Source organism: Morus notabilis, unplaced genomic scaffold, assembly GCF_000414095.1.
Source record: "Morus notabilis unplaced genomic scaffold, ASM41409v2 Scaffold1175, whole genome shotgun sequence".
Lineage (NCBI taxonomy): Eukaryota > Viridiplantae > Streptophyta > Magnoliopsida > Rosales > Moraceae > Morus > Morus notabilis.
In genome coordinates, this window is record NW_010365976.1 from 3,155 (window position 1) to 18,541 (window position 15,387).

The window sequence follows — 15,387 nt, forward strand, 5'->3', positions numbered from 1 at the left end:
CCGTAAATTTTAAGAAATTTCAGTAAGTACAAGTTAAAAAGTTAGTTACAGTGGCGGCCTCAAAGGAGGGTCGCTACATTTTTTATGAGAGAAAATACTATAACGAACTATGAACTATAATTCGAATCAGAATCTCTTAACCAAACGTTACCTAAATGTCAACACTCATTTTATTAACTGCTTTAACTCTCATAAATTAATATATTAAATAACTAATATAATAATTACTTAAAAGATTTAATGTGTTTATTAATTAATTTATCTTTTTTTAAAAAAATAAATGAATTTTATTTATAAATATTAAAATTCATATTATTTATATTTAATATGTCATATAAATATTTATGTTATATCACATATCATTTGATTACAGATGGTACATATAATTAATCGTGTTAAAAAGTCAATCCTAACCGAAATAGTTTATGAATCGTATCGACCCGATTATGATTCAAATCTGTTAATTTTGTGCAAATTTTGAGTAGTGTTTCATATAATGACCTAAAATGTCACTCTTACTTATGACGGCAAAAAATACCGTTACAGTGTGCTTTATTTTTCATTTTCCTTTAGGCTGAAAGCGTGAAACTGCTATGATTTGGCTTAAATTGCTAGGCATTTTTGACATGGGAGCTAATTTCTACAACAACGATTGACTAACAACAATAATAAAATTTTAATCAAACTCAACACATTAATATAGAGCCTGTTTAGATTGACTTAAAAAATAAGTTGTTTTTGGCTATTTAGTTCAAAAAAAATGTTTATAAGCTTGTTTGGATGAACAATTTTAAAGTGTTTTTGTTTTTATAAACTTTTTTAGAACAAATCACTTTCTTATTGCATATAAAAAAGAGCTTTATGAGAAGCTTTTTTATTTACATTTTAAATTTTTTATTTGTGAACAACAAATTAAAAATTTTACTCACATCTTAGTATTACATTGCTTTTTATAACAATAAGCTTTTTTCATTTATTTACCCAAATATGTTCAAAAACTCTTGTGATATATTTTATAAAAAAAAAAAAACACTTTTTCATGCACCACACAAACATTAATTAAAAAGTCTTAACTTATACTTCTATTCTTCTACTATTTTAAAATAAAAATACAAATTCTCCCAAACAAGTCCGTATTACAATCGTCTCCGACAAGTTTTAATCCTTAAAAATGTTGTGTAATAACCATATTTAAGGCCATTGAGGGTGAATTCTTATTCAAAAAAAAAAAAAAAACTATTGAAGGATATTTCTCGATATACATAAATAAAATATAATTCATAAAATTGATATATTATTCTATTGCATAGCCGATTCTTCAAGATATTTGTAGTGAAAAATATCTTTTTCACAGTAGCAATATACTCTTTAAAATTAATGCTAATGTCAGAAGTCGATGAACTAATGAATATAAGTTTGGGTTTTCATGGTTGAACGTTTTTTTCCTATAAAATCACTAATATCTTTTAATCCTATTATTAAAACGGACCTCGATAATAGATATCAATTTTAAGTTGGTCATAAAGTATTATGAGCTCTATAGCGGAAAAATGTTCCGATGATACTAAATAAATTGGATTAAATTTTTCTTGTCATAACTTGATAATGAATCGTTTTAAAAATGTATTTGATAGTTTTATCAATAGATTATTTTTAGTATAAAAAACTTTATTAATGTCTCTCTCTACTCGAAAGAGGAGAAAATGAAAATAAAAAATAAAAAATGACTAAAAGTCATTTTTTATTTCTCTTCCATTTTACACTAAATCAAAAAATCATTTTCATTTCCATTTTTTGTCTATAATTGTGTCAAACACTGTTTTAGAATCGTTTTCATTTTTTCTTTCTCAAAAAACATAAAAAACAAAAACAATTCTAAACACGGCAATAATAAAATTATTTTCATAACTGCCCTCTAAATTATATACCTTATTTTAAAATGATCCTTAATTTTTTAAAACATTTTAACATCATCCTTAATATATAAAAAAAATATAATTCAAAAAGCTCATTCCATTCAATTCCGTCTATCAAACTAGAAAACTGCATATGCGGTAATAAGAACATGTAGGCAATTAATTAAAACCGCTTTTCAAGAAAAAAATAATCGTTAATTATGTTTTTAAAAATCGTTAAACTGAAATTTTATGTATAAAAATGATCTTAAAAATCATTAAACTGAAATTTTATGTATAAAAATGATCTTAATTGAAACCTCTTCTAACTCAAATCCATAAACTCAACTCAAATCCACAAACTTTAATTGGTGAAATGAACATTGCCTTTATAATTTAAGATCTTAATGTAAAAATGAAGTTATTAAAGAAGATACCATATAGTTATGTCACTTAATAATTACCATGCTAAATTGTCCTTTTGAGTTAACCAATACGTCAAAATTTGATACTTTAGTGTGGACAAGTTACTCTTTAGAAAATCTAACAGTAATAAGATTGTTTTTTATTTTTATTTTATTTTTGTTTTGTAGTACCAAGATGTGATTTATGCTGGAAGTTTTCTGTGAGCGTTTAAGGACCCGTTTTGTTCACTGATTCGAGTTGAGATGTGACTTTATATGAGAGATTTTTACTGTAGCAAAAAAGTTAAATGTGACTGTTTATAAGAGCTTTTTATTGTAGCAAAACTTAAATTCTAAACTCGAATCGGTAAAATAAATGGAGAACGTGTTTCCCATGTTGGATTGCTGAATAAAAACGCAAATTTCCACATGTGATCCAACTGATGAAATGAACTTGGACATATTGGTGGCTTATGGAGATCAAGACATCATTTAGGGTAGATCGAGATACCTACATCTACGCGGGGTCGATATTAAGAGTCTAGTTTAGGAAATATATTTTTTACAATTTAAGAAGAAAATCTTAGAATATTTTGCTTGTCATAGCTACCTATTAAGTCAAATCGATTGGAAGAATCCATGGATTTTGTACTTGATTGAGAAGTTTCGATATGATTTTTTTTTTCACTAGTCAACCGCTAGTTATGAGTCCAGACGGAGATGTTGGTGGCCTTAGAGCTACACGTTACATGCTCTTAATGAATTGAGAGCTTCGATCGATTGTAGTGATTTTAAAAGGAGCCTTATGCGTGCTCGAATTGATGTGTCGATGAATTTTCTTGACATCAGGTCTCATTTTGCATCATCTTCCTTATGCTTCATTAGAATTTACCGACAGAACCAATTTTTTATCAAGTGTTTTGTATTGTGTATAGAGGGTCATATGCAAGACTATTAGTGTCTGTAACACCTTTTAGTTGAATGAAATTTTACCTTAAAAAATAAAATCTAAAAAACATAAAAAAGACTGAAGTTTTTGAAAGATCCATTTTGGCCAATTTACCAAATTTAATTAAAGTCTAATTAATCAAATTACCAAAAACGTAAATTAAAGAATGAACACATGAAATTTTTACGTGGTTCGATAAAAATCTATATTCACGAGACCATGTCCAGACATTGAATTTTCTACTAATTAATCAAAATACAATCTAATAGACTTATTCTATAAAAGACTTACTCTTCTAGCCTATGTGTTGTAATAATTAAATAGCATGATTCAACGATAACCACTCGTCTTTAATTTATACTAATTTGAAACTCTTCAAATCACAATCTATCCTCTGACAAAAACAACTACTTCTTCTCTTAAAGAATGATGATCGATTAAAATCCCTTCAACACTCCAAATCATCTTCTCTCAAAATAGTTGTCGCCTTGTCTGTCGAAATTCAACTTTTCCTACTCGAAACAACTACTTCTCTTGAAAGACAACTACTACCATATTACTTGTCGCCTTAGTCCGTCGAAATTCAACAAACAACTATACTTCTACTTTATTTTGCTTAAAAGTAGTGATTCTCTTAAAAACACAACAATTCCAAACCACTAATGGTATAGGCAATAGTTATTTAAAAAAAAAATAGAGAATTTATCTTTAAAAATATATGAATCTAGACTTTTATACCTTATTCTTAATAAATACATTTTTATTAGTATAATTATTTAACTAAAAAAATTATAAATTTAAAATAAAAAATAAAAATCTTAACGGTTGCTCTTTTAAAAACGTATTTGTGATTATCCTTTTATCTACCGAATGGTACTTATTCGCAATAATTGCAATGGCTTTCAGCTCACCAACCACCCGTTACTGCATGTAATATTTAAATTTCGGGCCTAATCGTGGGAAAGGGGCCCATAGCCCATGTAGTGTATGGGCTCTGTATGTTGACCCATATCTGCCCTTTAAAAGCAGTGCCAGTGCATTGAAGTTTAATGAATGATCTTAATCACGTAATCAAATAATTATCCACAGATTTGACAGCATTCCATTGTCGTCTAGTCCGGTTTAGGATACCTGGCTTTCACCCAGGCGACCCGGGTTCAAATCCCGGCAATGGAATTCATTTTTCCCCCTTATTCCATTCTATTTTTTATTATACAATTATTGTTAAGGACTTTCTGTTCTATGTTTAAGTAGTATTTAATTCGGCAAATCCGCAAATGCCATCGTTACTCATCAGAGGTGAGAATTAAAGATTAAAAACTAAAAGAGACATTCTTAACCATGATATTATTTGTACAACTCTAAGCCGTGATATTATTGGCCATGAAAAGCTCATGGTTTGCAATTTTTATATGTTTGATCTTTTTTTTTTTTTTTTAAATGTATATATGTTTGATCATATTTACAACTTATCCTCTAAAAACATTGTATCGATCTGGATGTGGGGCTTAAAAGTGTAGAAGTAACATCACTAACTTTTCAAAGTAGAAGAAAAAACATTTGGGGTAACAAGTTGTAATGTGAGTCTAAACATGTTATATTAGGGCAACTTACACTTTATTTAGCATAAAAGGTGTCAAAAGACCAATTGTGAATTCCAACTAGCTAATAAACTACAATTTTTCCAACCCAAAAAAAAAAAAAAATCTAATAATCCATGGTTTCTTAAGTCAGTTAGAGTTCTTTTTTTTTTCTTTTTTTTTTCTTTTTGCCAGGAATGTTTCTTTGCTAGTATTAGTTTGCAGCCAAGTTACATGTACTTTCTTTCCGTCCTCTCTGCAGGAGAAACAAATTACTACAAAACGTCCTTTCAAAAAAACAACTATAATAAATGCAGCCGTATGGTATTTTATTCAGAGAAATATTAGTATTATTTTTTTTATCACTTTTTTATCAATTTCTGTATTTACTATTTGATTCGTGAATCTCATTTTTATTTAAATAATAATATATTATATTAATGCATTTTACAAATTAAATAATAAAAATAAAAAGTGATAAAAAGAGTAACAGATAGAATGATATTGATATTTCTCTTTTATCTATTTTTTTTTTTGGGAAATGACATTTAAGTTATGTGCAACCTGATATGGGGTATGGACCCATCCGTTTTCATCAAATAATGGAATTGTTATCGTATGCTTAAGACCAAAAAAATACATTATTCTTCTATAAGTCCTGTAATCTTACGTTTACAAGTCTGATTAAACAATTCTTGTGAGGCCACATTTTCCTCATGCATAAGTATTAAAATAACTCATTGATCTGAAATATAATATTAAAATATAATCCCATCAATTATATTCGTTCAAATCCCTTTCATAGGAAGGGTCACGGTGACACCTTACCTTGCATTATTTTTGATATGGCGTGCTTAGCATGACCTTCCAAATTCCAAAATTAATAATGGGAATTTATTTTATTTATTTTTGGCGATTTATAATGCCAAATTGCATTATGAATCCAATGATAAAGCACCCCAGAAGCAGGGAAATGGTTGGCATTCCAAAAAACAAAACAAAAAAAAAACACTAAAGAAGATCCTTTTTTTTATTTTTTATATTTTGTTTTTATTATAGATTTACTAATAGGACCAATACAAAAACATCAACTTACATCTGCACAGTGACATAATTGATAATTTTTTTTTCTTTTTTTTTTAAATTCGGAAACATTAAGATTTTTTTTTTTTTTTTTTATTGGTGGTGGCAAAGATCTAGTCTGATCTAAGCAGTGACTGATGTGATCTCCACAGCAACCTTGCCAGAGTAACCCACTTCTGATTTATTCTCAACATTCCAAAGCTCTGGCAGTGCTTCCCTTATGTTGTGGATGCTCTCCAATGCATAATCAGCACCTTTGATTCTTTGTGAAGTGCCAACCTGGCCCATTTCATGTCAAAACAAAATTGTACATTAGACTACTAGAATATTATCCCTTAGTTCCATTCCCATTTTAACATTACTAATTTTATTATCAATAGTAACATATTTTTCTAATCTTATTTTTGTGGTACAAAAAGAATTAGGGGGATTTTCTTACCAGCACTGTGTAGAGGCCTACTCGTTTCCCGGCTTGGATGTTACGGACGCTATCGTCAAAAAACAACTGATGATACATAAAAAATTAGAACCACAAAATTTAAATTTAGTAGGCACACTAAAAATTTGGAGTGTTGTCGCATAATTTGTGATAGTGACGTAAAAATATTATGTTTTATCATCTTACTGTTCTCTGAGGATTGACTTTGGCGATCTTGAGAGCGCGTTCGATGGCAGACTCCGACGGTTTGCACACGATCGGTGTCTTTGGCAATGCCGAGACGGGGTTAGGTTGAGCAAAATGGCCAATGATGTCAAAAATAGCAGAGGTACCAGTGGTTGTGGTGGGATAATTGTTATGATCAGCAGAGTTGTGGTCTAATCTCACAAACTCAATGTCATCCTCATCATCAGAAGGAGCACTCTTGTGGGTGGGATTCAGAATCTCAAAGCATATAATTCCTTCAAAGCAGTCTTCTAGGCCAAGCCTTCTCAGTGATTCGGCCGCGTGGACTCTGTCTGCGTTTGTGAATATCTAATTGCATAAAATAAAAATAAAAAAAAGATAGAGAATATCATGAGAAGACAGTTTAATAAATTAGGATGCCATTGGAATTTTTATTTTTATTATTTATTTATTTATTTTTGTGGTTGAGAATGAGATGCTTACAATCCTGCGGTAAGGCAGGCTGAGCAAAAGATGCCTCAAAACAGGATCGGGTTTGAGGTTGTCATAAGGTAATCTCCCATGAACAAAACTGTTGCACATGAAAATGAAAGGTGAATTAATAATCTTTTATTAAATTAATTCATATAAATAAATAAACAAAAGGAATAGAATAGTGTTCTCTCACCTGTGATATTCATCATAGTCAAAGTCATACCCAATTGCCTGCAAAACGAAAACCCCAACAAAACAAAGGTTTTTTTTTTTTTTAGTATCAATGATAACCCCTTCTTCTTTCCTATTTAATTCAGCGTCCTGAGTTTTTAATTTGAATTAAAATATAATTTTATACGAGAATTTTTTTTTACAGTTAAAAAGTTAGATGTGATTATTTCTGAGAATTTTTTATTATAATAAAATTCAAATCGATTAAATGAATATGACCTTAATAAACAAAGGACAAAGAAACGAATTGAAAGAGGGATAAAATTTAAAATAACAAAAAAATCAAACAGACACATACCCTTAGACCAGCCATTGTGGTGCCGTAATTTTTGTAAAGCAAGTTACCCAATTGGGCAATCTTACTCTTCTCTAGCCCAAGCTTCTCAACCATATAATCTGTCAAAGAAAGGTCACAATCACCATAAATGTCACGATGCGTAACAAGACTAAAATATGACATTAGAAGTTGTAATCAAAGATTATCTTATTTGTTAGTTTATCAATTCAGAATACGTATAATAATGAAATAGAATTACCTTCTATATTATTGCGGCATGATGTGGCAAGGCCAGAGCAAAGGGGGTAAAGAGTATCATCTAAATCTGCAATTTGTAAACAATAAAATAAAAATAAAAAATAAAAGTGGTCAGCATCATTCCTTTATGTGATGTAAAATATAAAAATTGACGCTAACAATCATGTTGTCAACGAAGAAGCCAGGCTTACCAAAGAGAAGGCAGTCATATTTTGGCCTCTGAACCTGAAGGTAGCGGTCCTCAAATTCCATTTTTCTTGATCAGAAAAAAAAAAAAAGTCCTTCAAAAAAAACCAAAAAAAGTGTATTGTGAATAAAAAGGGCTCAACCATGAAATAATCAATGAATTACTTACCAACTCAAGCTTTATATAGAAATATGAATTTTGATTCCCAACTAAATATGCTCTCATATGGCCTTATTAGACTCCTATTTGACTCAGAAAAGCACTAAAAAAGAATAAAGGGTCCATAATGGTGGACAATATGAGGTCTGATTTCATCTTTTCCATGTATGAGGGATAAGGATTTGCGTAATATGTTTCTGAATGGACAATCCACAACCCCTAGTATTCATTGAAACTGGTCCAATGATTCTTTTTGAGGTTCAAAACTCAGAACATGAATCCCCCCATTTTTTATTTTTTATTTTTTATTTTTTTTAAGAAAAAGCCCAAAAGCTCCATTGGATTAATATTATTTACGTAAAAAAAAAAAAAAAAAAGCAACCAAAAATATAAAGAAAAAGTTAATTGAGCAAAGTTATGTATTTGTATTATCACTTTTAGGAAACAAATACAGGACAAGGAACGAAGTTGCCAACTCAAACTAAAGAGGAAACCCATTAGATTGTTATATAGAGAAGAAAAGAAAAGAAAAGGCCCAGAAATTCAGTATGAAATAAAAACAACGTTTTGACATGAGAACTAATAGATAGAGAGAGCTTTTCAGAGTGTCATTAGAATAAGGATAGAGAAGAAAGAGAAGACGTGTAATGGAAGAGAGGAGAGAAATGTGGAGACAATTAAAGAGAAAGTACTGAAATCAGAAAAACTTTAAACTCACCAGAGATTCAAATGGGCAAAAAAGAAAAAAAAGAAACAATGAATCTAGAGAGAGAAAGAGAAAGAGAGAGGTTTTGGGGAAAGTTTGTTACTTGCAAGGAAAGAAGTTTGAAGGGGGAAGGAGGAAGAACAGAGGGAGAGGTGGGTTTAAATAGGCAAGCCGTTGCTTCACCACCTTGAGTTTATCTATTTTTTTATTAATCAAATTTGTTTTTCTATTTATTTTTTTTTTGGGGCCATTAAAATAATTGAGCCATGTTAATCATGTTTGGTATTTTTAAATATTTCCATTTTTTCCCTGTACAGTAAGTGGGAAAGTTAAACCGAGTAGTGGTTGTACTTTCTGGACCTGCATCAGTCCAGAAATTTCCTAGTATTAGCATTCATATTCCAATGTACCGAAATTGCCCTTCAGTTGAAGCCAACTGTTGTATTTTGCCGGCTAGCTCCACGTCATCAGCCAATCACATCCGTTTATTTCGCTATTCGAGTTTTTCTACAGTAAAAAATTCTCATAAATAATCACATCTAATTTTTTGTTACAGTAAAAAACTCTCACATAAAGTCACATTTCAATTCGAATTAAAAACTCGAATCAACGAACTAAACATGCCCTGAATTTTTGACGAACTCTAAAATGAAAAATACTCAAAACTATTTTTTAATGCTCAGTGTGACTTTATCAGTGTTAAGCACTATTATTAATAAAAATAAATTTTATTTATAAATTTTATATTACAAAAATCACATGTTATTAGTAAGTGGTGCTCAATACTATCGTAATATTATTCTTTTTTCTTAATAAGAGGTGCTTTAACAATATCGAGTCTGTGTAATATTTTTTATATTTTAAAAAGCAATATCTATTTGTCTTGGTAGGATTTAAACCCCAATTCATATGTGTCAAACTTTAATGGAAAATGTTAATATCATTTTTCTTTTCAAGGGCTTCTTCCACGTATAGTGTATGTATTTTATCTAAATAGTGGCCACTTTCTGAACAATAACGTTTTACATAATATTTATGAGGGTTTTCTTTTTAAGAAAATCATAGAAATATTCCTTTTATTTGAAATGGAGATGAGATGAATTGGTGGAATCATTGGTTAAAAGTCTCTAAACACGCTTGTTCGTCTTATCATGAGATTAATGTCCCGTTTATTTCACCGATTCGAATTTTCTTACAGTAAAAAACTCTCAGAAACAGTCACATCTAATTTTTTTGCTACAGTAAAAAGTTCTCATATAAAATCACATCTCAACTAGAATTAAAAACTCGAATAAGCGAACTAAACAGACCCTAAGTTAATTAACATACATACTTTTGGAGTAATCAATAGATGGATACTTATCACAAAATTATCCTTAAAATAGTTAACTACTTATTGTAGATAGTGCTGGAACTTTGAACGGGCCGCCCGTGAGTCGTGACTGTCCGAAAAAACTGAATTTGTGTTTGACACCCGAACCCGCTCGCCCAAAAAATTCAGGCCACCCTCCAGAGCCCGAGAAGACCCTTGGACGTGCTTGGTCGAGCCCGGTCGGGCAACCCGAGCCCGCCCGAAAAAAAAATATTTTTTATTATATTTTTTAATTTTTATAATATTCTATATATATTATATATAATATATTATTATTTATTAATTGTATTTGTATATAAATAATTATTAAGTTATTTTGTATTAAAAATATATAAAAACTAAAATCAACACACATTATTAACACAATTTCAAAATTAATTTTGTATATTAATTTTTAAATTTAGAATCGGAGGGTTAAGTTCAGGTTGAAAATCGGGCAACGGTCAAAAAAAGAGTCGTTGGAGGTCGGGCTTTCAGGCGGCGGGTAAGGGCGGGCGCTAAATTTGAAAAAAAAAAAAAAAAAAAAAAAAAAAAAAACTAGCCATTGATCAGGCTTTGGGCAAGTCGGGCATTCGGGCTGGAATTCAGGCCGGAGGGGAAAAATAAACTAAAAAATAAAAAAATCGGCAATCGACGATCGGGAGCAGCAATTTGGCAGCGGGTTTCTACCATGTGATTGTTTCTCAGGCAGCCCGAACTCGAGCCTGAGCCTGATTTGTGCATGAATGGGCGGCCATGGATCCCTGCCTATCGAGCCTGAAAAATTCGGGCTTCAAACAGGCCCGCCGACCCAAAATTTCAGCACTAATTATAGATGTCAGATCAATAACAATGTTTTATTACTTAAGTCATTATATATATATATATATATTATATGTGAACAATTTTTTGCAAAACAAATTTGTGTTCACTTCATAAATTGTTTTGATGTTAACTCAATTTCTCAATAAATTGAAACTCCGGAAGAAGTGCCAAGTTGAAATGGAGATGAACTGGTTGAATATGTTTTTTTTTTTTTTTTCTTTCGTGAAAAGCTTTAAATATGTTCTTTCAAGCAAAAAGTCTTTGAGTATGTGTGCACGTATATAAATATTAGTCATCTAGACAATTCTAGAGGCGTATCAAACATGAAAGCCTACTTGCATAATTGTGTTTCCTTGCTACAAAACAAAAATCAGCATTTTTTTCTTTTTTGGTCTAAGAGAACAAAAATCAGCAATTTGATTGTCAAAAAAAGGAAAAAAATCAGTCATTTGGTATTGATCTTATTCATAGACATTTTCTGTTATGGTATTATTAATAGACAATGGGTGGGTGACAGAGGCCAAGATTGAATCTAATCAAGAAATAAAAAAAAATAGAAATATCAAATAAAACCTAGATATATTTTGCTCAACCACAAAATAAAAAAAAAAAGAGTAGAAAAAATAGAAGCCCCAAATTTTTTCTCCCACTAAACTAATCATACAATTAAAACAAAAACAAAAACAAAACAAAAAAAAACCCATTGCCCATAATTGAGAGCCTTTTACTGCTGACTTTGACAACAGGGATTGGCTTCTTTTATCTATTAATAATTTATTTTTCTAATATAAAAAAAACATGGATCAACATTCATTATTGTTCTCAATGATTTGAGATTTGAGAAGCATTTTCCATGTTCCACAACTTGTGAGCCTAACTTAAAGAGAACGCAACCATTATATGTGTTACACGCATAGACTACAGCAAGTTCTCTTCTGGGGTACAAAATAAAATTAATAAAAATATCTCCTATCCTTGTTTTTGTGGTGCAATTTTTAGTTGCCAAAAAGCATCAAATACCTTTTCTATTATTATGTTATTACAAGTACAGTAGTGGATAGGTTTCTACTTCAGTATGTGATTGAACTGATTATAATACATCCAGATCCGTTTCTGAATTCATACCTTCATAATTGAGTGGTATCTAATTTTTATTATTCATATCTCTGATATCAAATCCACTTTTCTATGCATTTTTCCTTTTTGGAGGTATTAGAATTTGGGGAGCATTTTATTAATAAACATGACCTGGCAAGTGACTGGAAGAAAATGAAATATAATGGGATTTATTCTTCCTAAACGCTGTATTCTAGATATATACTAGCTGTGAACCGCACATTACTGCGAGCAATACTGTTATATTATATAAAAAATTAGAGATTTTTATAATATATGATTAATTTATATATATGTTCACATACATATATATACAAATCATATACTACTTCAAAGTTTCTTACAATGTAATATTATTGTTGTTTTGCTTCTTTCTTATGTTCTTCTTAATTGTAAAATATAAATTAAAAAATAATAATAAAAATAATTAAAGAAGTTCAAAATTTTTATTTATCTTTATTGTAAATTAAACGATTTAGAAGTAATTATATTACCAAGTCCTTGGGGGTTTTCTGGATTGTTCTATTGCCTTTGATTGAGAACTGAAATAATAGAAAATTGTTTAGATATGTATTTAAAGATGTAAATATTGTTATTTATTGATAAATGATTAGAATTAGTAAATATGTCTTACCTTGTGCTTGATTTTTTTGGGTTTGGTTTTTGTGGATCTATTGTGGTGGGAGCTGATATTTGTAATGGTGGTGTTAGATATTAGATATTTGTTGCCTTTGATTGAAAGCTAAAATGGTAAAAAAAATTTAGATATGTATTTAAAATAATAAATATTGTTTTTTATATATAATTGATATAAATTAGTAAATATGTCTTACCTTGTGGTTGATTTTTTTGGGTCTGGTGTTTATGGATCTTCTGATGTCACAGCTGATATTTGTCTTGGTGGTATTGTAGGCTGGATATCTTCAAATATTTTTGAAACAATTGTACTCATTTGTGCGCCTTTTTGTTGAAAATAAACTTGAAAGATTTTTGTTTGTCCTCTCAACTGAGTAATGACTGATGGAATTACAAATGGATCAGTGAAGCCTTCATAAATTGTTAATGTAAAGCATGATTCTTTTTATTAATGTTTGTGCTACTTTGCCAAATATGGTGATGTCCATGTCTCCAGTATCATCTTCAATTTGTACATTTAATTTGTACCTATAATAGATATGTTGGGAGTTGATTAATGTAGTAATTTATCTATTATAATTATTGAGGCCATGACTATCACACCACCAACCGATCCATGTTTACTTTTACTGTCGATAATATCTGGGGTAAGAATCATAATACCAATCTTAATTTGTTGAAAATACAGTTATTGTACCTCTTATTGTGAATTTTGCACCCTGAATAAATAAAGAAAACTTATTAGCTTGAATAGTGACATTAAGAAGAAAAAGGAAGAAAAAAGTTAATAATATTAACCAAATTGCTTTCTGGATCTAATGTTTTTAGCTCATTGATTGTCTTTTTGTTTTCTGCTTTTTGTTCTTCAATTGATTGCATTCGTGTTGTTGATGTTGGTAGGAATTCAATCTCTTGACTTTGGTGGGAAAATCTGTGTATGTAAAAGTAACAATAATTAGATGAAAAGGTGATTAAAATTTTTAAATATGCGGTAGAATAGGTTTTTTCTTATCTTCAATGTTTTTGTCTCTGGTATATCTGGGTCGATGTAGAAAATTGTTGCTGCGATACTTGAAACATAAGGATTGCTTGAGATATTAATAGTAAATTAATTAGTATTTTGATCTAGGTGTTGTGTTTATATGTGTAATTATTATGATAAAGTGTTGGGAAAATACCTAGCTATTGTTTCACTAATATTACTGTAAAAACTGCTACAACTGGTCCTTTAATTAATTTCAGAACATTCTCATCAAATTGATATGTTTTGGTGTCCCCATAAGATAACTTGTAATTGTTCATTTCTGTTGCAAAAGTAGAATAAAAAGAAGGAATGAAATAGTGATAAAATTTTGTACTTTTATTCGATAGTTTTTAATATGATTATGATAAAATCTATGTAAACTTTATTTACCTTATGTTTTGTATCATTATGGTTTGCGTGTTGTTGATCTATTGCTGATATTTGTTTATTTTATTGCTTGGACGCTTTTCAAAACTCCAATAATATCCAGTGTCAAGTAGATAGAAAGTGTTATAAATACATATTAATAAATTAATAACAATTTTAGTTTATTGAAATAAGTAATTCATATTAGTAGTTAAAATCTCAGTGTTGTGGATTCTTTGTTGTAGCTGATCAAATTTAGTGAAGTAAAATCTATGGAAAGAAATGGGTGGTGTTTCTTCTGTAACAAGGTCGAAAGATGTTGCACGTGCAAATTAAAGTATTAAACTGTGTGGTACAACTTTGTATGTTGGCTTGTTTTGAGCTACAAAAAAATTACTGATGTCATATATGTTGCCTAGCTAAATTTTTTGAGAAATGGTATCTAAGTCACGTGCTCGGATTGATTCTTGGATTGCTACATGCTACAAATTAAAAAGATTAAATTGTTAGTTAGTTTATAATATGCAATATTAGGTAAAATATAATGTAATATAGTGTTTAAAAGGTTGTTACCTCTTCATCAACTAAAATACAGTCAAGGCTTATCAAACGTTTTGTGACAAAATCATTGTTTGTTCAGAATATGTAAATTCTTGCTCTGATCGTCCCATATACTTCATTTGATTTTAGTGCGCAAATTGGCGTTGTCATTTTGTATAGTTGTAAAAAATGATAAATAATTATTTAGCATGTCAATGAATAATTTTATTGGACATGTCTCTAAGATATTGGTAATAGAGCATTTTAATAGTATAAAATAAGGAATAATATGTATATTTTTATGTGATATTCTATATTCTTATATGATATTGTGTAAAATTTATTTGTACACAATATTTTTTATGTGGTTTGGATATTTATTAATTAAATCATGAATTAATAAGTGTAATCCTTTTGGGGTTGTTGCTCTAGATAAAGCGACATGTAATTGCCCATGAGTAAAAATTTCCTTCTCTAAATATAATCCAATTTTATTCAAAGATTGGCCTTGACTTTTATTTATTGTCATTGCATAGCAGATTTTAACATGAAATTGTCATCATTATATATTAATGTTGACTTTTATTTATCATCAGTTATTTTATTTTTTGGAGTTATTATTGCTCGTTGTTTTAAAAATTCAATGTTGTTAAAAAAATAGTTGAAATCATTATATATTAATGTTGAGATTTTTTCAATTG

General features: G+C 29.4%; 1 protein-coding gene and 1 non-coding gene across 2 annotated transcripts; one reads left to right on the top strand and one right to left on the bottom strand.

Annotated features, from left to right (window-relative positions):
- The first annotated feature begins 4,349 nt into the window (after window positions 1–4,349).
- TRNAE-UUC lies at window positions 4,350–4,424 on the top strand. Its single transcript has one exon. It is a non-coding gene; the product is annotated as a tRNA-Glu (tRNA).
- A 1,354-nt stretch (window positions 4,425–5,778) lies between these two features.
- LOC21392769 lies at window positions 5,779–8,966 on the bottom strand. Its single transcript, XM_010109000.2, has 9 exons — window positions 8,841–8,966; window positions 7,968–8,057; window positions 7,778–7,843; window positions 7,540–7,637; window positions 7,204–7,241; window positions 7,020–7,107; window positions 6,537–6,884; window positions 6,351–6,416; window positions 5,779–6,190 (listed from the first exon to the last, which is right to left on the bottom strand). Exons 2-9 carry the CDS (start codon window positions 8,026–8,028, stop codon window positions 6,035–6,037), a joined length of 921 nt encoding a protein of 306 aa, XP_010107302.1. The 5' UTR covers window positions 8,029–8,057; window positions 8,841–8,966; the 3' UTR covers window positions 5,779–6,034.
- Between the last annotated feature and the right edge of the window lie 6,421 nt (window positions 8,967–15,387).